This window comes from Lissotriton helveticus, chromosome 11 (assembly GCF_964261635.1).
Source record: "Lissotriton helveticus chromosome 11, aLisHel1.1, whole genome shotgun sequence".
In the NCBI taxonomy this organism is placed as follows: Eukaryota; Metazoa; Chordata; class Amphibia; order Caudata; family Salamandridae; genus Lissotriton; species Lissotriton helveticus.
Genome location: NC_136072.1, coordinates 625524185 through 625547600, shown reverse-complemented (window position 1 = coordinate 625547600; position 23416 = coordinate 625524185). Strand labels below are relative to the sequence as shown.

Here is a 23416-nt window from a genome sequence, read left to right as displayed (position 1 = left end):
CAAAGAGAGCCATAGAAGTGGACATAGCTCTCATGGAGTGCGCTCTCACTTTGGAATGCAATGGCTGTCCAGCTTGGTCATGACAGAAAGCAATGGCTGCAGAAATCCATCTGGAGATGCTCTGCTTGATAAGTGGTAGACCTTTCCTAGGTCTGCTATAAGCTACGAATAGCTGGTTAGATTTCCAGAATGTTTTCGTTTTGTCAATGTAAAACTTCAAGCATTGTTTGAGATCCAAAGAATGCAGCGATCTCTCAGCTGCCATGCTTGGGTTTGGAAAGAAGGAACGCTGAACCACAGGTTCATTTAGGTGGAAGTCCGACGGGACTTTTGGGATAAACCTAGGATTGGTTCCAGGATTACTCTGCCGTTTTTTAAACTTTAGAAAAGGATCCTGGATTGAAAACGCCTGTAGCTCACTGACCCTCCGTGCAGATGTGAGCGCCAGGAGGAGTGCTGTTTTCCACAAGACATACTTCAGGTCAGCTCTGCGTACTGGTTCGAAAAGATGTTTCATGAGCTGGTTAAGAACCGAATTGAGATGCCAGGTAGGTGGCAACATCCTTAATGGCGGGAAAGATCTGTATAATCCTTTTAGAAATTGCTTAATCAACCTGCTTGACCAGAGAGATTGACTCGTTGAAGTTGTTTTATAACGAGATATTGCTGCTAAGTGTACTTTAAAGGAGGAGTGGGCTAGGCCCGACTGTGCAAGATGTAATAGATAAGGTAAGAGTTGCTCCAGTGAGGAGGAGAAAGGCCGAATGCTTTGATCTGCACACCAAACACAAAAGCGCTTCTACTTCAGTGAATACGATTTGGTCGTGCAATCCGCCCTTGCTCTGGCAAGAATGTCTCTACAGTCTTGTGGAATATTCAGATTGTGGAACTCTCGGAACTCAGGAGCCCGGTAGCTAACCTGAGAGACTTCAGATCCGGATGTTGAACTTGATTGTTGTTCATTGTGAGCAGAGATGGATACTGCTGCAGGTGGATCGGCATCTCCAGGGATAGACGGTGGAGCTCTGTGAACTAATGTTGCCTCGGCCAAGTTGGTGCTATTAAAATTAGAGTACAAGGCTCCACCTACATTTTCCTGAGGACTCTGGGAAGCCTCGGGAATGGCAGAAAGGCGTACGCAAAGAAGTTGCGCCATGCAATGGAAAATGCATTCCCTAGAGACCCTGAATGGGGATGCCAACTTGCGAAGTGTGGGCATTTGGCGTTCATTCTCCTCGCAAATAGATCGATTTGCGGCGTGCCCCGTCTGGAGAAGATCTGGTCGATAATTTGTCGATCTAGCTCCCACTCGTGTGACGATGTTTTCTGCCTGCTTAACGCGTCGGCGAGCACATTGTCCGCGCCTGGGACATATTCCGCCCTTAGGGTTACATTGTGGAGTATGAGCCAATTCCAGATTTTTTTGCGACTCGCGAGAATGTGTCAGCGAGCGTGTCCCTCCCTGTTTGTTGAGGTAGTGCATAGTCGTGGTGTTGTCTGTTCGGACGAGCACCAGGGAATGTCTGATTCTTGGCAGGAAAGCTTGAAGGGCCAGGAAGACCGCCCGCAATTCGAGCAGATTGATATGTAGTTTCTTCTCCATAGGAGACCACTACCCGCTTATCTGTAGCTCTTGCAGAAAAGCTCCCCAGCCTTCCAAGGAGGGGCCTGTTGGGACAACATGAGGAGCAGCCGGAAGCAGGAATGACAAGCCTTGAGACAGGTTTTGAGATGACATCCACCATTGCAGGGCTCCGACCATCTGAGGCTTGACTTTTATGTGGCCGTCGAATGACCCTGTGCATTGGACCCACTGCTTCGAGAGCGCCTCCTGTAGATTCCTCATTCGTAGTCGACAGTGAGGAATCAGGAGGATACACGCTGACATCATCCCCAGGAGGGATGTGAAGAGGCGGACTGTCAAGACTTCCTTCGAGGCTACTATAGCAGCTAGTGCAAGGGGCTTGTTCATACTCTCTCTGGATGGGAAAGCTTTTGCTGACCGTGTGTCCAGGGTTGCACCTAGGAAACTGATGCACTGAGAAGGTTGTAGGACCGATTTTTCCTGATTGAGGGTGAGACCCAAGCAATCGAAAAGCTGTAAACAGGCGCTGGAAGACCTGGACGCGTCTTCTAAGGATGGAGCCTTGACCAGCCAGTCCTTCAGATACGGAAAGACTTGGTGATGGCACTGTCTGAGATATGCCGCCACCGGGGTATGACATTTCGTGAATATGCGCGGTGCAGACTTGAGCCCGAAGGGCAGAACGTGAAACTGCAAGTGTCTGCCCGCTACTGCAACTCGTAAGTACATTTTTGTGATTCCTGTGAATTGGGATATGGAAGTAAGCGTCCTGTATGTCTAGGGACGCTCTAAAATCCTGCTCTTACAGTAGTTGCAAGACCTCCTGGATCGTTACCATGCAAAACGACTGCTTCTTAGGAATTTGTTGAGGGCCCGAGGTCCAAGATTGGTCTCCACTTCTTTTCTTTTTTCTGGATCAAAAGAAGCGGGAATAAAACCCTTTTCCCTTCTGAGATGGAGGTACTCTCTCTATTGCTCCTTTCTGCAGCATAGCCGAGATCTCTTATAGAAGCAGCCGTAGATTTTTGTTATTTCTAATTTCCTCTGTAGGAAGACTGTCCTCTTCCTCTATTTCTACTAAAGGACTGGTTCTTATACTGAAGAGTGCCCACAGCTCTCACAGTGTCTGCTTCGTCAATTTTTTGTGCCAAATAGTAACTGCCTATCTAATGGCATGTTCAAAATCTTTGTTTGCACCTCAGGACGGAAAGAGGTTGCCTTTAGCCATCCTTGGAGCCGCAAGACTGCTGCTCCAGCCAACTGGCGGAACCCTGTCATAGTGATATCCATCGAGCAGTCTATAGTTTCTGATGCCGATGCTTCACCATCTAGCAGAATCCTCCTTACTTCCTCTTTGGATGGATCTGGCCATTCCGACAGGTATGGGGCTATGTGTGCCCACAATTGCCTATTATAGCGTCCCAAGAGTGCTAGGGCGTTCGCGGTCTTTACCGCCATTGCCGACATTGAGGAAAACCTGTTCCCCATGTTGTCCACTCTTCTTACCTCCTTATCAGGAGGAAGCGACAAAGAGGCTGAAGGATCCCTGGAAGTCTTCTGGGCCGCCTGTGCCACCACGGAGTCCGGCTTAGGATGTCCTGTTAAACACTCCGGTGCTGTATCTGGCGCCCTATACTTCTGATCCAACTGAGGGATCACTGGTGATACAGAGGAGGGGTTCTGCATGACCCTTACCCCTTCTGGCTATAGGTAATCGATAATTGGTATTGACCTTACTGCCTTCTTGAGAGGTTCTGTGAAGTCCTACAAGAAGCAGACCTGTTCTTGAGAGACCATTGAGATCTTAAAACATTGAGCAGCCCTTTGTACCACATTATAAGAGATTCCAGAATTGTCGGAATTTCCCTCGTCGACGAGCCCGTCGACGAGATCGGCGTCATAGACTATGCAGTCGTAGACGAGCAGTCATGGTAGACAAGGCCATGGTAGACAAGGTCATGGTAGACGAGGCCATCAAAGATGAGGCCATCGAAGACGAGGCCATTGTAGACTAGGCCATCATCGACGCCGAAGACAGGCCGTCGTAGACGAGCAGTCATAGACGAGGCCGTCGATGACGATGCCGTCGTAGATGAGCCAGCCATCGTAGACGAGGCCATCGTCGACGCCGTAGACAGGCCGTCGTGGACGAGCAGTCATAGATGAGGCCGTCGTCGACGAGGCAGTCATAGACGAGCCATCGCAGACAGGCCATCGTAGACGAGGCCATAGATAGGCCGTCGTAGACGAGCAGTCATAGACGAGGCCATCGTAGACTAGGCCATCGTAGACGAGGCGATTGTAGACGAGGCCATCGTAGATGAGGCCGTCGTCGACGCCGTAAACAGGCCGTCGTAGACGAGCAGTCATAGACGAGGTCGTCGTCGTAAACGAGCCATCGTCGACGAGCCGGCGACGACGAGCCGTCATAGACGAGCCATCGTCTACGAGCCGTCGTAGACGAGCCATCGTAGACGAGCCATCGTAGACGAGCCATCGTCTACGAGCCGTCGTAGACGAGCCATCGTCGACGAGCCGTCGTAGACGAGCCATCGTCGACGAGCCGTCGTAGACGAGCCATCGGCGACGAGCCGTCGTAGACGAGCCATTGTCGATGAGCCATCGTAGACGAGCCATCGTCTACGAGCCGTCGTAGACGAGCCATCGTCGACGAGCCGTCGTAGACGAGCCGTCGTAGACGAGCCATCGTCGACGAGCCGTCGTAGACGAGCGATCGTCGACGAGCCGTCGTAGACGAGCCGTCGTAGACGAGCTATCGTCGACGAGCCATCGTAGACGAGCCATCGTAGGCAAGCCGTCATAGGCGAGCCGTCATAGGCGAGCCGTCGTAGACGAGCCATTGTAGACGAGGCCATCGTAGACGAGGCCATCGTAGATGAAGAGGCTGTAATAGGCAATGATGATGGTTTCTTCGTCGACAATCCTGTTGACGATGTTGGCTTCTTAGTCTTTACCTCAGGAGGTATAGAAAACGCCTTCCTGAAGGGTCCTATGACCAGAGGAGGGGATTTTGAAGGCTCAGAAGTTGTCTTTTTTACATGATTTTTCTCCAAAAGCAAGTCCTTTACTCTCCTTTCCCACAGAGTGAGGAGATTTTTAAGAACTGCGCCCAGAAGACCCATGAGTAGTCTTTTTGAGGGCCTTCTCAGGATGTTCCCCTGAGGAATGAGTCTGAGGAGATTCTCTTCTCTTTTGAGGTCTCCTAGACGTTGAGGATAACGCCTCATCACGGTCACTGGAGAAAATAAAAAACCTCCTTTCTGGTCTTAGTGTTTGACACCATATTAAAAATCGCCCTTCACGACCTCTCAAAAACTTACTTGAGAAAGTGTGACATACCTCCTTTAAAGAATGTATTTGAAGATAATCCATGGTAGAAAAGAATCCTTGACAACAAAGTCATTAAAGGAAGTGAAAAAAAACAAAAACAGAATCTGAGCAGAGCTCAGAGGAGACTCGCTTAGCACAACGTGCGGTAGAAAATCTGAGGGACTGAGGCTCCTGCCAGGAAGGTTCTAGAGGGAGGTGATAGCTGATTGGCTCTAGTTTAGAGTTTGGTCCTTTTTACAAAAGGACTTGGATATGTTACTAAGGCGAGGCCTTTAGGCCTACTATTCTCTATGTATGTCTATAGGACATTACTTTTCTATGTACCGGAGACTCCCGTCTCGACGACGGGGAATGATTCAGGCATGTGAATCTATGAAAGACACCCATAATACTGGATAACCTGACTAATAATTTGAGGAATAGAAGGGGAGGCAGCAAGAACCAACACATAACATACTTAAGTTTTGATAAAACATTGAACTCACATGGGCCTATGGCACTGCTCTGCAATGGAGGGGGGGGGGGGGGATTGGTGCCAACCGTTACTTGGTTAGTTCGTTACGTATGCATGTCTTACGTATTCCTGAGACCGTAATTTTGTGCATTGAAAAATAAGAAATGCTTGATATGTGTTTGAAATGTAATGTGGAATGGGATATGGATGTAAATATAATAAAATATGTTTTAAAAAAAAGTAAAGACAGGAGCTGCTTGTGCCAGTAAGAGCGGTGAGGTGGTAGGGAGGGTGGGGGCGATTTTGACAGAGGACAACGAGGGAAAATTAATCATCTATTTAATTATTAATTATTTATTTAATTTCCCCTCATCGTCGAACTCCTCACCCCGCCCTACCGCTCTTAACTGCATGGGCTGCTCCTGTGTAAAGATGGTATGCACTCAGTTTCCTGATTTACATTGCTTAATGACCGTTACATCACTAGCTCAGTAGTAAAAATTGGATTTCTGGTTTGCTAGGGTATGCAACTAAGCCTGGCAGAACCCACCATTCTAGTCAGGGTAAAGGAGTTACAGACCCAAGATAACCACTGCGCACCACATTTGTAGCTTGGCAGAGCAGTCAGGCTTATTCCAGAGACAATGTGTAAAGATTTGTGCAACACACACAAACCAGTGACACAATAAATACACCACAAAAGAGACTCAATACAGGATTATTTGAAAATATTGTATATATTGTACATAGCACAAAGACAAAACAACATAAACCAGTAATCACTTTGCCAACTAGGCAATTGTCAAAACATCACAGTTAGTGCAATAAGATAAAGACTTATATATTGCACTCGTCATGAAAACACCATCACTGTACATATAAATGTCAATCCTGGAATACACGTTATCCTGACATGTCAAGGCAAAAACAACATATATCATAACAACAGGGCATAAAATAGAGCAATTTCATTTAGGAAGCACAAATACATGAATCAACAAAAGATACCCCAAGCACCTCAGAAGCTTGTAGTAAATACTTAAGTCATGGAATGCCAGTTCAGAAAAAACACGAAGCACACAATTCACCATATATCCCACATAGCGCAGACATCACTAAGCCATGCATAAACATATAAGGAGTAGCAACTTGTACTCCTAACACATGGAACACAGTACCTCTATTCCCCACACGTAGGCTACTGGGCCACCTATCCACCTACAACATTGATTATGGTTACTTTAGTGAATGCTGCAAGTTTCAAAAGGGGACTTCCAATGAAGCTTCCCCATGTACTAGTGAAGAGAAACTGACGTTCATAGAGAGTCCTAACCGGGAAAACACATATGGCCAGGAGAAGCGGGGAAACCTCGCCGACTTGCCGATAATAGTCAATGTCGCTAAACAGTAGAGGGTCACTGGTCACAGTTTAGGCAAGTCTAGCGCCCTTTGTGACAGTCCAGACTCACAAGGTGGGCAGACAAAGACTCCCCGCGGTCTGCCCGCAAAAGAGGGAGAGCGAGACAGCTTTATTGGTGCTGGAGGTGCCCTCCCTCCCACGGTACCTTCCTGTGGCCACACTGGGGGAACTCAATGGTTGGGCAACACCACTCCTAGAGGGAATACACCATGGAGGAGCTCTGCTCAGATGGGTGGTCCTTTGTGATCCTCTTGCTGGGGCTGTACTAGGAGCCCTGGCATGTCACATTTTCTCCACGAGCAATGGGGCACCAACTACATGGGTGGATCGCCCTGAACTGGGCACAGCACTTCTCCATGCTCTATCTGTGCAAATGAAGGAATAGGGGCATATAACACTCACCATGCGCTAGATGTGGAATAAAATCTCTCCCCAAGTGCTAGAGACTGTAGAGGCTAGGAGCCCCCACTAGCGCTCACCATGCACAAGGCTCATGGGAGGACACTTGGGAAAACACAAGCAGGCAGCAGTGGGCTAGCAGACCAGCACAATCAAGCTAGTGACTCCAGTGGCGAACTCTCCTGACAGCACCACAGGACCTTGGAATAACAGAGTCAGGAATCAGTTGGAAGCAGGGCAATACACAGAAAAGCAATCCAGTGAGTTCTTTATGCCACCCAACTCTTACCAGGCAGCAGGGCAACAACAGAAGAGAAGTCCAGGTGAGTCCTTTGTGCAGTGCAAGCAGTCCTTCTGAAAGAGTTTCAGTCCCAGTTCCAAAAGTGCTCTAAAATCATAGGGTCAGAGCCTATGTACTTATATTCAAAATGTCTTTGATGTAACTTCAAACCAACTTTAGATGTGCACAACACCCAAATCAATCCCCAGCCCTGGCTCCAGACACACTAAAGGGGGATGGAGACAGCATTGTGAGAAGACAGGAAAAGCCCTATTCAGGTGTCAGTGACAACTCCTCCCACCACTATAGCTCAGGAAGGCCCATGAACCGGGTGATGGTCCATCACGATTTGCAGGGCACACCTCAACTCCCTTTGTGTGACTGTCTAGAGTGAATGCACAAACAGGCCCCTGTCAGTCTGAACCACACATTGATTGGAGTCAGGCTGCAAAGCACAAAAAGCCATAAGCACAGAGAAACGCCTACTTTCTAAAAGTGGCACTTTACAAAAATAGTTATGAAAAATCCACCTACACCAATAAGCAGGATTTATCACCACTATTGCAAGCATACCAAACATGGCAACTCTACTTCTTCCAGATCAAAAATTATCACAGAAAAACATATCAGGGAATTCCCAATGCACACCTGTGAGGGGAGCAGGCCTCACAGCAACGAGAAATCGAATCAGCTATTTGTCACTACCAGGACATGCCACACAATAAAGGCACATGTCCTACCTTTTACCTACATTTTAAAGAACAATGTCTCAACTGGATTTAATGAGGAAGGCAGATACACAAGTATGTACACAACATTACAAGGTAGCAAAGAAAGGAGAGACTCACGGTATCTTTTCCAAAGTGCTCATGGCATTGTGTATTAAATTCACACTTTATACAGGACAGTTATAACAGCACTGTTGGCATAAAATGTGACGGTAACCCATGGGAACTTTTTGCACGTAGTGCTCGTGAAACAAAGAGTGACGGCGCGAGTGACAAGTGGAAAACACAGCGAAGGACGCAAAGTGACAAGGTGAAGAGAAATATATACAAAAACATTGGTTCCTCTTCAATGATTGGAAGACATATGATTGTTTGTCAACCAAAGTTGAGACTGCGCTGTGAGTTGGGCTGTATGATCGGTCCTTTTACCTACACAGCACCCTGTCCATAGGGCTACCTAGGGCCTACCTTAGGGGTGGCCTATATGTGGTAAAAGGGGAGTTCCACACCTGGCAACTAACTGTAAATGCCAAGTCACTGTGGCACCAAACTGCGCATGCTGGCCCTGTAGTGCAGAAGCCCAAGACTGGTTTGAAAGACTACTTCTGTGGGTGGCACAAGCAGAGCTGTGGGCCCCCTAGTAGTATTTAATTTACTGGCCCTGGGTATATGGCATACCACTGTACAAGGGACTGACAGGTAAATTAAATATGCCAAAGAGGTGTAGACCAATCATACCAACTTTAAAGCAGAGAGTACATGCTCTTTAGCACTTATCGGCAGTGGTAAAGTGCCCATAGTCCTAAAGCCTACAACAACAGGTCAGACAAAATACAGGAGCAAGGCTAAACGTTTGGGGATAACCATACAAAAAGGGCCAGGTCCAACACTCAGCATATTCGGTACCATGTCCTCCAGTTCTCTCAACCAACCTCCCTGCATTCCATAAGGATGTCACTGTTACATACCTACTGTTCTAGCCCCCTGTACTGTCATTTACAATCCTACACACACACATACACACACACACACACCCAAACACACACACATATGTATATAATATAATCCATATTAATAGAATAGAGCACTAAACTGTTGTGTTTTATGTACATTTATATCATATTCTATAGCATTATCACTTAGTAAAAAAAAAAGGTCCTCGTTAGAATGGCACCTTGGCTCACGAGTCAAAGAAGCTCTCCCTGATTACCCTATAAAGCACTGTGGTTGAAAGCTGACATTTGTGTGATTGAAAACAGTTCCACTGTTGTTCTCCTTCACACAATTTACAGCTAAATTATTTACTTATGTACTTCAAACCCTTTTCAAAGATGTTTCCATGCCATTCAGACCTCTTTTAAGAATAGAATAAAATGAAACCAAACTTGAACTTTCAGCAGTGACACTCCATGTTAAATGCAGTGCTCCTGCATGGTTTGCACAAGATCGCTTCAAACATTTGACAAAGTGATTGACACAACAGAACATAGTCCAATGCCCACAATTGTACAACTATGGATATACCTTCAAGCAATGCCAACATCATCTGTTCATCCACAGAGGGGTGGAATACTCACCACAAGTAGGACTTTGAGCAAAACAAGAAAGTGTCTGAATCAAATAGAAGAACATGTACTGGCAATTCGAATAGGTTTGATTTACAACTAAAGGTTCTTCATTGACTGATGAATTGTGAGTGGGATACTGGGAACGCGCGAGTCTGTGAATGCAAGAAAAAATCCATAGGTGGACGAATGGATACTTGCATCCATGCATGTACCTAATCACTTAGCATCTATGAACATGGACACTCATCCTTCCACTCATGTATTCATTCATCTGCCTACTAACTCATTCTTACATTAACCCACTCACCCTTAAAAAGTACCCACCTCCCCCATACACACAGATACACTAATTAGGTTAACAATATATTTGACTTAAAAAAGAAAACAGAAGTACCTTGTGAATGACAAAGTTCCGAAAATAACCGAGTAGAGGGAGAGGTCTCACTTCTGTCTTTTGAAGAATACCGGTAACCTGGGGGAACTAAAACATTTAGTTCATGCATTACATTTGTACAATCAAAATTCACTGTTAAATACATGAACTAGTACTAAACTACAACTACATATTCATGCATAGTCATCCGGGGACTAGGAGAATCTTTTTGAATCCCGGATGCCGAGAGGCTCTCATGTCCCACTTAGTACACAAAATGGTCTAAAGCATTCCTGGACCAATCTTCCAACTTTAATATGATTCCAAACTTCTTTACTCTGTCAAGTGAAGCTTCCTGTTTATCTTCAGGAACACTCTAGGCAAGGCTCACTTTTTGGACTTTGAGAAGCTCTCTCACACCCCACCTCTTACCAGTCTGGAGCAGAATTGGTTGCAGATAGCAGACCTCCTTACTGTTGGATTTTAAGTTCTTCAAGTATATAAGGAAAAGGAAGGTATCAATCTGTATACCACAGAACAGCAACACCTCCTGTTGTTCACTATCATTTCCAATCACTGTGCTTCCCACAGACAAGGTGAAGTGGATTTTCGTTCTATGTATCCCAAACAAGGTGCCTTTTGCTCCTTTTTTCTGTCACCACAAAGGTTACCAAAAATCAAGAAAGAGAACTGGTGTAAAAGTCTGTAGACTGCTAATTGTGGTTGAGATACAGTAGGGAATGGCTTACCCTGTGTTTTCTCTGTGGTTACTCAGAGAGGTAACCCATGGCTTCAATTCCTCTGTGTGCAATAACAGTTCTCTCCATGGTACTAAGATGCTTTCCAGAATTAATGATTTTGGATATCTGTGCCTCTTTCAGAAATGCATGACTGGCACTAGTAACTACCTCCACTTCTAAAGGTACTATATTGTATCGTAATTGGCATATGTGTAGCGCGTTGCCAGCACTGCAGTGGCCACGAGCGCTGTGTAGTAATTGTCTATTTTATTACAAGCCAGTCTGTGTGCATGGTTGGCAGAGTGACTGGCTGGAAATATGCACACTTATTTTCTTTGAGTGGAATAAATTATATCCAATGTTGTTATTAATAGTTGACTTCATTGCATCTGAAGAAGTCTACATCATCTCAAAACCTTATGTGCCGCACCATCTTAACAAACAATGCATTCAATAGTTTCACAAGCGACATTTACATGTGTCATGACCATATTAAACGTAAACCTTGACCTCGTTACATTTTTTACCTACAAAAAAATGTACCATGGCTCTTTTTGCTCTGCGGGCGATCCAAACTCTTTTTGTCTGCTTTGCACAAATGTCCCGTTGTTAGTAATTGTCCTAATGATGGCTAATGTGCTATTTAAAGTTCAAGTTCAAAGATACCTTATTCAGATAATGCCTTATCCATAAAAGCACAAACAACAATTTACAAGCACAAAAATATCATCACAATGAAAATTCAATAACATGGAGCATAAATACACAATATTTTAAGGCACTTGTGGCAAATGTGAGTAAAAGCTCATGCATAAAGAAAGAAGACAAGGCTTTTCAAGGGTTGCACATCGTCTTGCGGGCCCGCACAGCAATTCTCAGAAAAGTGCCGACGCGAAAGACTATCACTAACTCTTCGTGTACCGATATTAGTATACTCCCATGTGCATCTACCAGACTGATGGCGTGTTTTTCTTAAATTAGCTATTTTACCAGGACCCTCTGTTTGAAAATTATTTACTTTTAGTTTAACTATTATGGCTGTTCTGCGATCCGGATATCTAAATTGTGCAGTGCACTGTAATTATGCTTTATGGCGGCACCATTTAATTGGATACCCTGATGTGTAAAATCTATACCCCTTAGGTCTGCTGTAAAGCGATCAGATGTGCGTGAGGCTAGCACTGTACAAAACCATGCAACCGATCCAGTAAGGTATGTAAGAAGAGAATGTAAAAGAGTACTCATGTAGTACTCAGTTACGTACTGTTATAAACCTTTGTGAATTAGCCCGAAAACACCTAAAACATGAGTAAAAGGGTAACAATCATATACAATTATTAAGAAATAGAAAAGTCTGTGCTCACTTTGCTCTTTTACAAAGAGGGAATTCAACATTTTGTGGCAGAGTCTGAAAGGCATGTATGAGTATGTAAAATAGAGAACTCCTATAGTACTACTTCCCATATTCATAAATGATTTTGTGAATCAGCCCCATTGAAAATATCATAAAAATAAATAAATAGAGCGTGGGTGCTTGATATTTCTCTATTATGTTGTTATGCAGCCTATTCTGCAAGAATCTCGAATGAACATTGACATTTTGAAATAGTTAAGTTAAATGGCGTTTAGATTGTAAAAAAATAGATTATCTGTTTCTATTACTAGTCACAAATGTATTACACAATTTCCAATGCACCACAGTAGGTATTAAATCAATACAAAACGCCCCATCCAGTCTTAGATAAGCACAGTAACACTCACAGATCATTATTTAACAACATTTGTAAATTACTATAGAGATATTGATGGTTTCTGGAAGACTACACTCATTACATCCTCATCATATCATCACTCATTTCATCCTCATCATATTCAGGCCTCATATTCTGAGAAGTGTCAACACCCTGGCGCAGGCACCCTGCTGTCTTGTTAAAAAGAGAAACTCAACTCTTCTCCTTCCAGGCGTGCCTAAAAAGGACCACCTCTAACTAGAAACCTTCGGTTTTGTCTACCTCCTGTGGGAAACAATCGCCTTCTAAATATGAGTTCCATCTTACCCGTTGGTTTCCATATGGTTATTGTTTGTTTCTGTTGTGGGTTCCCTTCCTGTCTTTACTCATTCCGTAGGCGAATAAGGGCAGTTTGTGCTTGTTCTGCGTTTGGATATTGTACAAGTATGGGTCACAAACTCCCAAGCAATTTCTGGGTTAAAACAGATATTGTTTAACTCATCTATCAAAAAACACGAGCACAGTGGGAAACCACGGTGAAGGTGACAAGTCTCTGACTTATTACATTATTTTGTAAAAGCTGTTTATCACTATTTCATGTTTAATATCAGTTCAAATCAATGCCGTTCGCTGTCACCTTCACCTATCCACATGCACCGCATATTGTTTTCTCCACAAGCACTACCTGTTCACTATATATTTACTGCACATTATCAAACTAACGTTGATCCTACGTCTAAGCTCTTGTTCATCTTTTGAAATATAACTGCAGAAATCAATCAGTGGTGCGGCTAATTTTTATTTATCATTTATTTATACTTCAGGAAATTAGTTGTGTAACTTATACCTGTTGAGACACTGTTGTATGTTACTAATGAAAATTCCTCAGCACTAGTAACCGTTTATGAGGTTGGTGGAGCTTGACATGTGACTGACTGTCTTTCCCTCAGATCTTCAGCATTTCAGAGCAAACGAGCCTTAACGTGAGCTCTCAAGTCTCTCAGTTGTTAATCCAGTTATGAAATACAGACTCCTTGTCCTGTTATAAAATAAGGACTGCAAGGTCCAAATTGCAAGTAAACACACCTGGACTGGATGAACTTCTCCACATGGACCTGGAAAACCTGAAATACGGCCTTATGTGTGACTTACTGTTCTCAACCGGTTGGACTTTCTTAAATAGGTAGAAACATACATATGATAACTCTATCCACGCCCTATCAGCCTCTCAGTCATGCAACTGAAATATGAATCGCTATGACACATCCCGTCCAGCGGTCGACACACTGGCATAACGAAACTTGAGGGCCCCCCTGCAAAGTACATGGAGGGGCCCCTCTCTTTACTCACTGAGGAGCTCCCAGGCCAGGGTACTGTACTGAGGGGCCCCCTGAAGCTTGGGGCCCCCACTCTGCAGGGGCTGCAGGGGCTATTGTTATGCCACTGACCTAGGGCCATACTACAGAAGTGCCCCTGGGGCGCAACGAGTGTTTGTGCCTGCTTTGCGTGCTCCTGGGGCACTTTGGTATTACAGAAGGGCCTCAAACGCTTGTGTGTCCCCTTCTGTAATACTGAAAGGGTTAGCACACATACAGTGCCAGCGCTTCCACAAGAGGGTGTTCCCTCTTTTGCGTGGGGGCAGGGTCCCCATGAAAATGAGGTAATCCCTTTGTCTTTGAGCCAGCTGTGTATTAGTCGCAGGCACAGGGGCAAAGAAGCTCTCAGGAGGCGCACTGTCAGTTCGGCCCCTGTTTGCAGCCCTCTGGCGGAGGGGAAAGGGGGTCCCATGGACCCTCCAGACATCATGTTGCAAGCAGGTGCAGTCGCTGCCTGCACCCGCCTAAAAGGGGATCTATAATCCCCTTCAAAAGTGCAGGCGGGTTGTCGCCTGCACTATGAAAACACAGAGTGGCTTCAAAGCAGCCGCTCTGTTTTTTACATGAATGTACAGCCCCCAGGGCAGCGCAAGTTCGCGAATGCCCTGGGGGCAGGCATTTCCCATAATGAGGCACATTTTCCTTGTTTGTGCTAGGCGCACCTTTCAAAAGGTGAGCATGACGCAAACAATCAAAATGCACCGTTTGCATAATACAAGCCCAGATTTGTGATTCACTCTATGACCGACTCTTGGTCAATTTAACTGAGATTTCAGGTAGCGGGCGCGCCGCTTGTGCGTCGAAGGCGCACCAAAGGCAAGCCCGTCTACGCCCGTCCACGCCTGGACCGCGCCCAGCGCCAGGACCCCTGGCCCCCGACGATGCCAGCCCACACGACGGACCTACGACGCCGCCACCCTCATCGCACTCAAACCCGACCGAAACAGAGCCTGCCACCGAGCCACCCCGAGACGCACCCACGGACCCTTCACCTGTCAAGCCTGCAAGTTCACCTGCCTCCGGACCTGCACCGCACCCACCAAGCCGAGCACCAACAACAGCCACCTCAAGTGCATCCTGCTCAACACCCGCTCCATCCGCAGACACGCCATCGAACTTTGGAACCTGCTCGACACAACTTCACCAGACGTCGCCTTCCTCACAGAAACCTGGATGAACGCCTCCTCTGCACCCGACATCGCCATCGCCATCCCAGACGGATACAGGATCACCCGGAGGGACCGCATCAACCAGACTGGAGGAGGCATCGCCATCGTACACAAGAACACCATCCGCATCACGACTGACTTCAACGACACCTTCTCCGCCGCCGAGCACCTCCACTTCCAGATACACACCGACCCAAAGACGACCCTCAGAGGCACCCTCGTTTACAGACCCCCGGGACCACGCACACAATTCAGCGAAGACATCACGGACTTCATCAGCCCGCACGCCCTCCCCTCCGCTGACTACATCCTCCTAGGGGACCTCAACTTCCACCTGGAGAACAACAAGGACTGCAACACCGCCGCCCTGCTGGACAACCTCGCCAACCTCGGACTCAAGCAACTGGTCAACACCCCCACCCACTACGCCGGCCACACGCTTGATCCCGTCTTCTCATCCAGCAAGCACATCACCTTCAGCCACTCCACCGGACTTCACTGGACCGACCACAGCTGCGTCCACTTCAGCTTCAGAAGAACCACGACCCACCACCACCCGCAACAGGTTCCTCACAGGAGCAGGAGCAAGATCACCGCCGAGCAGCTCACCATCTCCCTCAGCCAGAACCCACCCGCCAGCACAACGGACCCCAACGAAGTAGCCCACAACTTCACGCCTGCGCCGACGACCTCGCGCCACTGAAGAACCCTCCCAGCAGACCCAGAAGCAAGAAAGCCTCCTGGTTCACCGACGAACTCAAGGACTCCAAGAAGAACTGCCGCGCCCTCGAGAAAGCCTGGCTCCTCGACCAGACCACAGACAACATGACCGCCCTCAAACAAGCCACCCGCAAGCACCACCAGCTTATCCGCACCACCAAGAAGAAATCACGGAAGGAACGACTGGACAATAACGCCCACGACAGCAAGGAACTCTTCAGCATCGTCAAAGAGTTCTCCAACCCCAGCACCAACAACATAACTCCTTCACAAGTTTTCTGCGACTCTCTCGCCTCGTTATTCCACCACAAGATCGCCGACATCCACAACCGCTTCGGCGCACCATCCACGCACCCAACCGTCGAACCAACGCCCCCCACCGCCACCCTCCGCACCAGGTCCACGGTGACCACCGAAGACACAGCCCGCACGATGAACACCATCGACTCCGGATCTCCAACCGACCCCTGCCCCCACCACGTCTTCAACAAGGCCGACTCCACCATCGCACCCCAACTCCGGAACATCATCAACACCTCCTTCAACACAGCCACCTTCCCGGAGAGCTGGAAGCATGCCGAGCTCAGCGCCCTACTGAAAAAATCAACAGCGGACCCCACCGACCTCAAGAACTTCCGCCCCATCTCGCTCCTCCCTTTTCCTGCCAAAGTCATCGAGAAGACCGTCAACAGACAGCTTGCCGCCTTCCTCGAGACAAACGGATCCCTCGACCGCCCTCATCGCAGCCACCGACGACATCAGAACCCTGCTCGACAATGGGGAAACAGCGGCCCTCATCCTCCTGGACCTCTCTGCAGCGTTCGACACTGTCTGCCACCGCACCCTAGTTCAACGCCTCAGCAACATCGGTATCCAAGAGAGGGCACTGGAGTGGATCATCTCGTTCCTCGCCGGAAGAACACAGAGAGTCCGCCTCCCCCCGTTTCGATCCGAGGCCACCGAAGTCATCTGCGGCGTACCGCAAGGATCATCACTCAGCCCCACCCTCTTCAACATCTACATGGGACCTCTTGCAGCCATTGCACGCCAACACAACCTCAACATCATCTCCTACGCCGACGACACCCAACTGATCCTCTCCCTCACCAGAGACCCCGCCACCGCCAGAACTAGCCTACACGAAGGGATGAAAGACGTCGCCGAGTGGATGAAGAACAGCCGCCTGAAACTGAACTCAGACAAGACGGAAGTCCTCATCCTGGGACCATCGCCCTCCGCCTGGGACGACTCCTGGTGGCCCCCCGCCCTGGGCACCACTCCCAAGCCAACAGACCACGCACGTAACCTGGGCTTCATCCTGGACTCCTCCCTCTCGATGACCAGACAAGTCAACGCCGTCTCCTCATCATGCTTCAACACCCTACGCATGCTCCGCAAGATCTTCCGATGGATCCCGACCGAAACCAGGAAGACGGTCACCCAGGCACTCGTCACCAGCCGACTGGACTACGGAAACACCCTCTATGCCGGAACCACAGCCAAGCTACAGAAAAGACTCCAAAGCATCCAGAACGCCTCCGCCCGACTCATCCTGGACATCCCCCGACGCAGCCACATCTCCGGCCACCTGAGGGACCTGCACTGGCTCCCCGTCAGCAAGAGGATCACGTTCAGGCTCCTCACCAACGCACACAAGTCTCTACACGACCTGGGCCCCAAGTACCTCAACGACCGCCTGACCATGTACACGCCCACCCGCCAGCTACGTTCTACAAGTCTCGCCCTCGCCGCCGTACCACGCATCCGAAGAGCCACCGCCGGAGGAAGATCCTTCTCCTACCTGGCGGCCAATACATGGAACTCCCTCCCCATCCACCTTCGGCTGACCCAGGACCATCTCGCCTTCAGGAGACAACTCAAGACCTGGCTGTTCGAGCAATAGCGGACCCCTTCCCCCAAGCGCCTTGAGACCCTTCCGGGTGAGTAGTGCGCTATACAAATGTTATGATTGATTGATTGATTGACCGAGCCTCAGGTTTTGTAACATTTTAGAGGCAAATGAGTTTCAGATGTCACTAGCTGCCCATGACCTACCAGCTTTTTGAGGCATCGATTTACCAGCAAATTTTCACAAGACATTTGACCTCTGCCTCTCTGTCAACCTTGATATGCCAGGAATTTCTTGTCATGTGGGCCTGTGAATGGGATCCTTATAGGTGGAAGAGGTGGGGACTTTCCAAACTGAATGTACATCAGAGCCTCATTCCTGACGTGCCACATTTCTCAACAATTTCACAGTACATCGTGAATAGCTAACAAAACCTGTTTTTGTAGTTTTTAAATATCTATAAACACGCCTGTCAGAAACGCTGGTGGGGCCAAGGACAAATACTTCATATGAGACCCAACGCCAGCTCTCAAATACTTTGGAGAACAAGTGTGCATTTTAAAGCATATTTAGTCATCGCATTGCAGAAAACAACATGATTATCAGAGAATAGTACAGGGGCATTGAAGGTTGTTCTCATCTCTTGTATAATAGACTTGTCTGTAACATTGGCCAAAACTAGAAACAATTTCAAGACAACCTAACAGACGAACTTGGGAGTTTTCCACCCAGTGCTGCATTTTAAAGTAAGCTGGGTCAGTAACATTAGTAACACTATTCAAAGCTTGATCTGATTCAAAGTTGTAGGAAGTCACACCCTCTTCGTGGAAAGAAATGAAATAAATGCTGGTTACTTTTCAATCACTTCACACGGAAGTACAGCACTGGCAGTGGTATTACATGCTGCAGCATAAAAACAGCATGCACAGCATAAGAAGAGGCAGCACAAGAGTCCAAATCTAGTGAGCCCCTTAACAAGTGACTCGTTCTCTCTTAGGGGACATACCAGGACAGGACTTAACAATAGCAGGTGGTATCTCCCCCTGATAGAATGGGGATTAATAGTTATTTTCCCTAGAATGGGGAGTAACGAGCAGACCTGTGCAGTACTGGGTCTGAATCCGCATGTATTCAACCTTCTGGGGGGAATACCAGGTTCCGGAGGGAATAACAGGACCTAACCCACAAACATTCACCACCTACCTGGAGCAAGTTGTAAAGGTTAGAGGAGCTTTTCTTTTTTTTTCAAAGGGAGGGTACAAGGAGGCAAAAAAGTGGGGGTGGGGAGGAATTATTATTTTTTTCATTCGGGGGAAGCTTTTTTCGCTCTATTCATCCCGAAAGTCCCAGGCAGGCGGACTGGGCATAGCCGCTACCTGCAGCCCCAGCAGCTCCACAGGTGGCTCCAATCTGTAACTCCGGGCCCGTAATTATCAGGTCTGCAGTTTGAGGACCCGATTATTCCAGGCCCACAAATACCCGAAAACTCATAGTTGCCCAGAGCGGTGTACATCATAGGCACCCGCAACAGTGCGTGCCGACTTCACACGCAGTATGAATAGTGGAGGCTTCCTTCACACACAGAATGGCAGAGTGCTAGCTTTTGACCTAATGGCATGCAGGGACTTTATTATTCAAATACTTCTGATATGGAAAGTGAAACGATATGCATCAGAATACAGAGCCCTGTTCGATAAAAGTCATGAATGGCTCAAGGTGTAACATTTGACATGAGACCTCTTCGCAGCTCTGTAATACAAATTTCTAAGACAACAGGACTGGGGGATATCTCCAGACATAAAAGAAGCTTGTACAGTCTGTGAGCAGCACTGCAAGCTTCTTTCACACACCAAGCACTTCCAGGCATATCACAGGCAGCAGAAGCACAAGTGTTCTTCACAACCAACAAGTATGGCATTGGCACAAGTACAGCAACCTTGCTTACACACAAAACACCGGTAAGGCAAGTTCACACAATGTCTCATTCTCTGCACACTCAACTACACCCACAAAGAGACACAAACACACACACACACTATCCGGCATGCTCACTACACGCTCCTACTAGCCAAAGAGTGCAGTGTATCGGCTTTGATGTTCAGGGTCAGAGGTGAGTTTGAATATTAGTGATGTAATGGGGAAGGTGGATTCTATTCAGAATTGAGGTACATTGACACAGATGTGTCTGGATGTCAATCCCAAAATAACAGCAATTCCTCTAGAACAGAATTAAGATGCATCATAAGAGCTCTGTGAGTTGGTGTCCCGTAAAGGAATAACTGTGGGTGTTGTGAGTGAAAATTGAGGGGCACTGGCAGAGCTGTGCATGTGGGGGTGCTGTGCAGGTATATCAGTACCCACACAGCAGAGTCTGTTAGGGGAAAGGACAGATGTGTAAAGGCAGAGCTGCGTTGACTGATCTGCTTAATCTAGAGCTGCTGAACCTACGAGCAGTGGAAGGACACTCGCAAGGAAGCAGTACTTAAGCCATGCTCCTGAGGAGGGACAAACACATGAAGAGGAAGTGAAGCCAGCATGTGTTGACCAAAGAGAAGCAACGAAATGAAACTGACGATGAAGCCAACCAATGCCAAATAATGGTTGGCCTCTAAATCCCCTGTAAGTAAACAGAATGTCTTGCAAGCAACAGCACATGTGTTGTCTCAGGCGAGACCTAAACGCATTCGTTCTATAACTGGAAGGCTTGAATCTTGTCAAATCTGAAGCGCATCACCAGACACGCAGATGAATTGATTTGCCCAGCGCCACATGATGTTGTATCACCCACGCAGGGATTGAAAAACACAGGCCTCTGAATTCCAAGGTCAGCAACTCCTCCAGATAGACAGCAAATAACAAACAGTATGTGGTTTTCAGATCATCATACAAGGGAAGGTTTTCAGTATTAAAGTTTTATGAAGCGGCCTGAAGGGCACATGTTTCTAATACATATGCAACCATTAGAAAGGATTCCCACTTCACTGAAGAAACAGAAGAGTAGCCCAAGATGTGGAAAGTAGCCTAGATCACAGAAAGCACCATCGGATTGATGAGCTATGAAGAGCTCAACCTTCTTATGTGTTCCAGACACATGATCTAAAGCAGCAGTTATTTGACTGTAAGTTGTATTATATGCCTTTTTACATCTTTAGCCTTGTAACAATAGTATTAAAGATTTGGAGGTCAGAACGCACCTGTAACATCTCCTGCTCTCTCTGCAATACATGGGTATGCCTGAGTTTGTCTACGTCGGCAGGTGTTGCTGGTCTCTGCTGCAGCCCTCTCTGCCTGCTCCTTCGAATCTTCCCAGCTGGTGTAATAGAAAAATAAAACCTTCCAATCTTGTTACATCCTAAAAGTCCCCATCCCAAGTCTTTGTTTAAGGTCTGGTCAGGGACAGAGCTATCAAAAGTGTAGAAGGTGCAGTGGGCCCACTGAACCACTTTTATGGATGTCCTACACAATTTGAGGCAGTGAGCGAATTTCATTTTCCTTGCTTGCTTCCGGCACTGTGGCACCAATGCCACGCCCCTGGGGTGTTTGACAAGTTTTCAATGATTCCTAGGCAGATTATTCTTACCATATTCACCTGTGTAAGGGACGTAAACATAATTCACTTGACATCCAGAAAAACAAAGGGCCCGATTCACAAAAGTAATCTGAGAAAAAATCCTAACTTTACGACTTTTGGTATTCACAAAAGGGGCTTAGTAGAAGTAAAGTTAGGTTTCCTAACTTTACTACTAGTAAACTGAGACAAAATCCAAACTTTACGACTTTCGGTATTCACAAAAGGCATTTAGTAGTAGTAAAGTTAGGATTTTCTTCTCAGATTACTTTTGTGAACCGGGCCCAAAGTTTTTGCTGCTGCTGTGCAAAAAAACACATAAATAATTAATTTGTCTCAAATTAAAGAGAGGAAATGAACAACTTTCTGTTCCCCCATATCTTCGCAGTAATGCCAATAGTGTTTGATGAAACTATGAGTCAGAATGTAGGTGACCTGGGCAAGCAAGAGTTAACAGTCCGATCACTCTTTAAGATGTGTGGATGTGAAAATTACCTTAACAGTGAATTGGACTGTGTGTACAACCTGGTGATACCAACTAGATGGCTAGCCACATCATGACTAGGCTACCGTACGTTATGTCCTAAGCCAAGTTTGGTCAAGGTTGTGCAAAGAGATTTATGTGGGGCGGGTCCTCTTAGGTTTCAGACCAGGCAGTAATAAAAACCTGGCGTTGAAGCGGGTCCCTATCGGCCCTATATTGATAATATTTCCAGTAAAAACCCATTACCGTAATTCATGCCCGTAATGTAGCTCCTGTTTACATTTCACATATTTTACTTATTTGACTGACATTGAGTATTTGCTTTTACAAGGACACTATATTGATATTATTTCCAGTAAAAACCCATTACGGTAATTCATGCCCGTATTGTAGCTCCTGCTTACATTTCACATATTTTACTGACATGAGTATTTGCTTTTACAAGGACACTACGGGGCAGATTTACAATAACTGGCGCATCCCTCCATATCAGCAGGGATGCGCCAGTTATTATGCATCACGGCTGCTCCACCATGGATGCGCCGCATTTACAATACGGCGCACCATTGGGGCAAAAATGGACAGATGCGGGACGCATCTGCTGCCGTAAAGGCAGCGCATTGCTGGAGTTGCGTCCAGCAAGGCTCGGGGGTGCCCTATCCTTAAAATGCTGCGTCAATCCTTACGCCTGCTTCAAGCAGGCCCAGGGTTTTGACGCAGCATGGCCTTAAAAGTGACTGAGTGAAATCTTGTAGATTTTACTCAGCCACTTTTAGGAGGCGTTTCTGCGCCGGAACGCCCCACCCCTGCGCCGGAACGCCTACATGTGGTGCACGGCTTTACAACGTGACGCATCTCCCAGATGCGTCACGTTGTAAATACTCCACAGCATGGCGCTGACTTTGCGCCGCCGCTGAGTCACAAAAGTGACGCAACGGCGACGTAAAAGAGGCGCAAGGGGCTTGTAAATCTGCCCCTACATTTCTTTATTTATTTTATACAGCACGGTAATCTTGTACATACTGTGAACTGGGTCATCTGTGGGTGTCTGTGCAAACTCAGGTTCTGGGTGGAGGGTTTTCAGTGTCTGCAGGTGGGTTATAAAGGTGTTCAGAATGTATGCTTATACAAAGCTTGGCCGTCAGCAGAGGTGATACCATGAAATATGCCAGTTGTAACTGTAGGTATATGCAAACATGTGTGAAGGAGGTTCAACACTGTTGAAATACTGACAGGACGAAGGTAAAAGAAATGAAGTGCTTACAGGTGAATGTGTTTGGGGAAATGGCGAAGCGAGGGAGATTTAAGGAAGTACATACAGAAACAGACAGAGAAAAGAGGGTGCAGAAGAGGCAAGCGATGAGGTGTTAAAAAAGCAAATAGAGGATTTCAGAAAGAAGTAGGGAGAAACAATGGTGTGAGTGCCATTCAGAGTCTGCAGAGGAAAGTGGTCTGTAAGGGAGAACAGGGGGGATTGTGACATTCTGTCGACCACTCCCCCTTCCACAGACCTAAGTCATATTTAATTTACAGTCTATTTTTTTCAGAATTGTAACATTTTCTCATTAATGTGATACTGCAAACACGTACTGACAAAGCCAATAGGCCTGTCTTGGGTTAAG

At 46.9% G+C, this 23416-nt stretch overlaps 1 protein-coding gene across 8 annotated transcripts in view; it reads right to left on the bottom strand.

Annotated features, from left to right (window-relative positions):
• The window catches only part of ANKMY1 (ankyrin repeat and MYND domain containing 1), a 639442-nt gene that overhangs the window by 82888 nt on the left and 533138 nt on the right, over positions 1 to 23416 (bottom strand). For 4 of the 8 annotated variants that reach the window (XM_078666447.1, XM_078666450.1, XM_078666454.1 and 1 more), the window contains 2 exons: positions 20937 to 21052; positions 10180 to 10266 (listed from right to left, as the gene is read on the bottom strand). In XM_078666447.1, the coding sequence (XP_078522573.1) occupies positions 10180 to 10266; positions 20937 to 21052 (203 nt within the window). The remainder of the gene's footprint in view (positions 1 to 10179; positions 10267 to 20936; positions 21053 to 23416) is intronic. The other 4 variants (XM_078666449.1, XM_078666451.1, XM_078666452.1 and 1 more) reach the window with 1 other exon arrangement.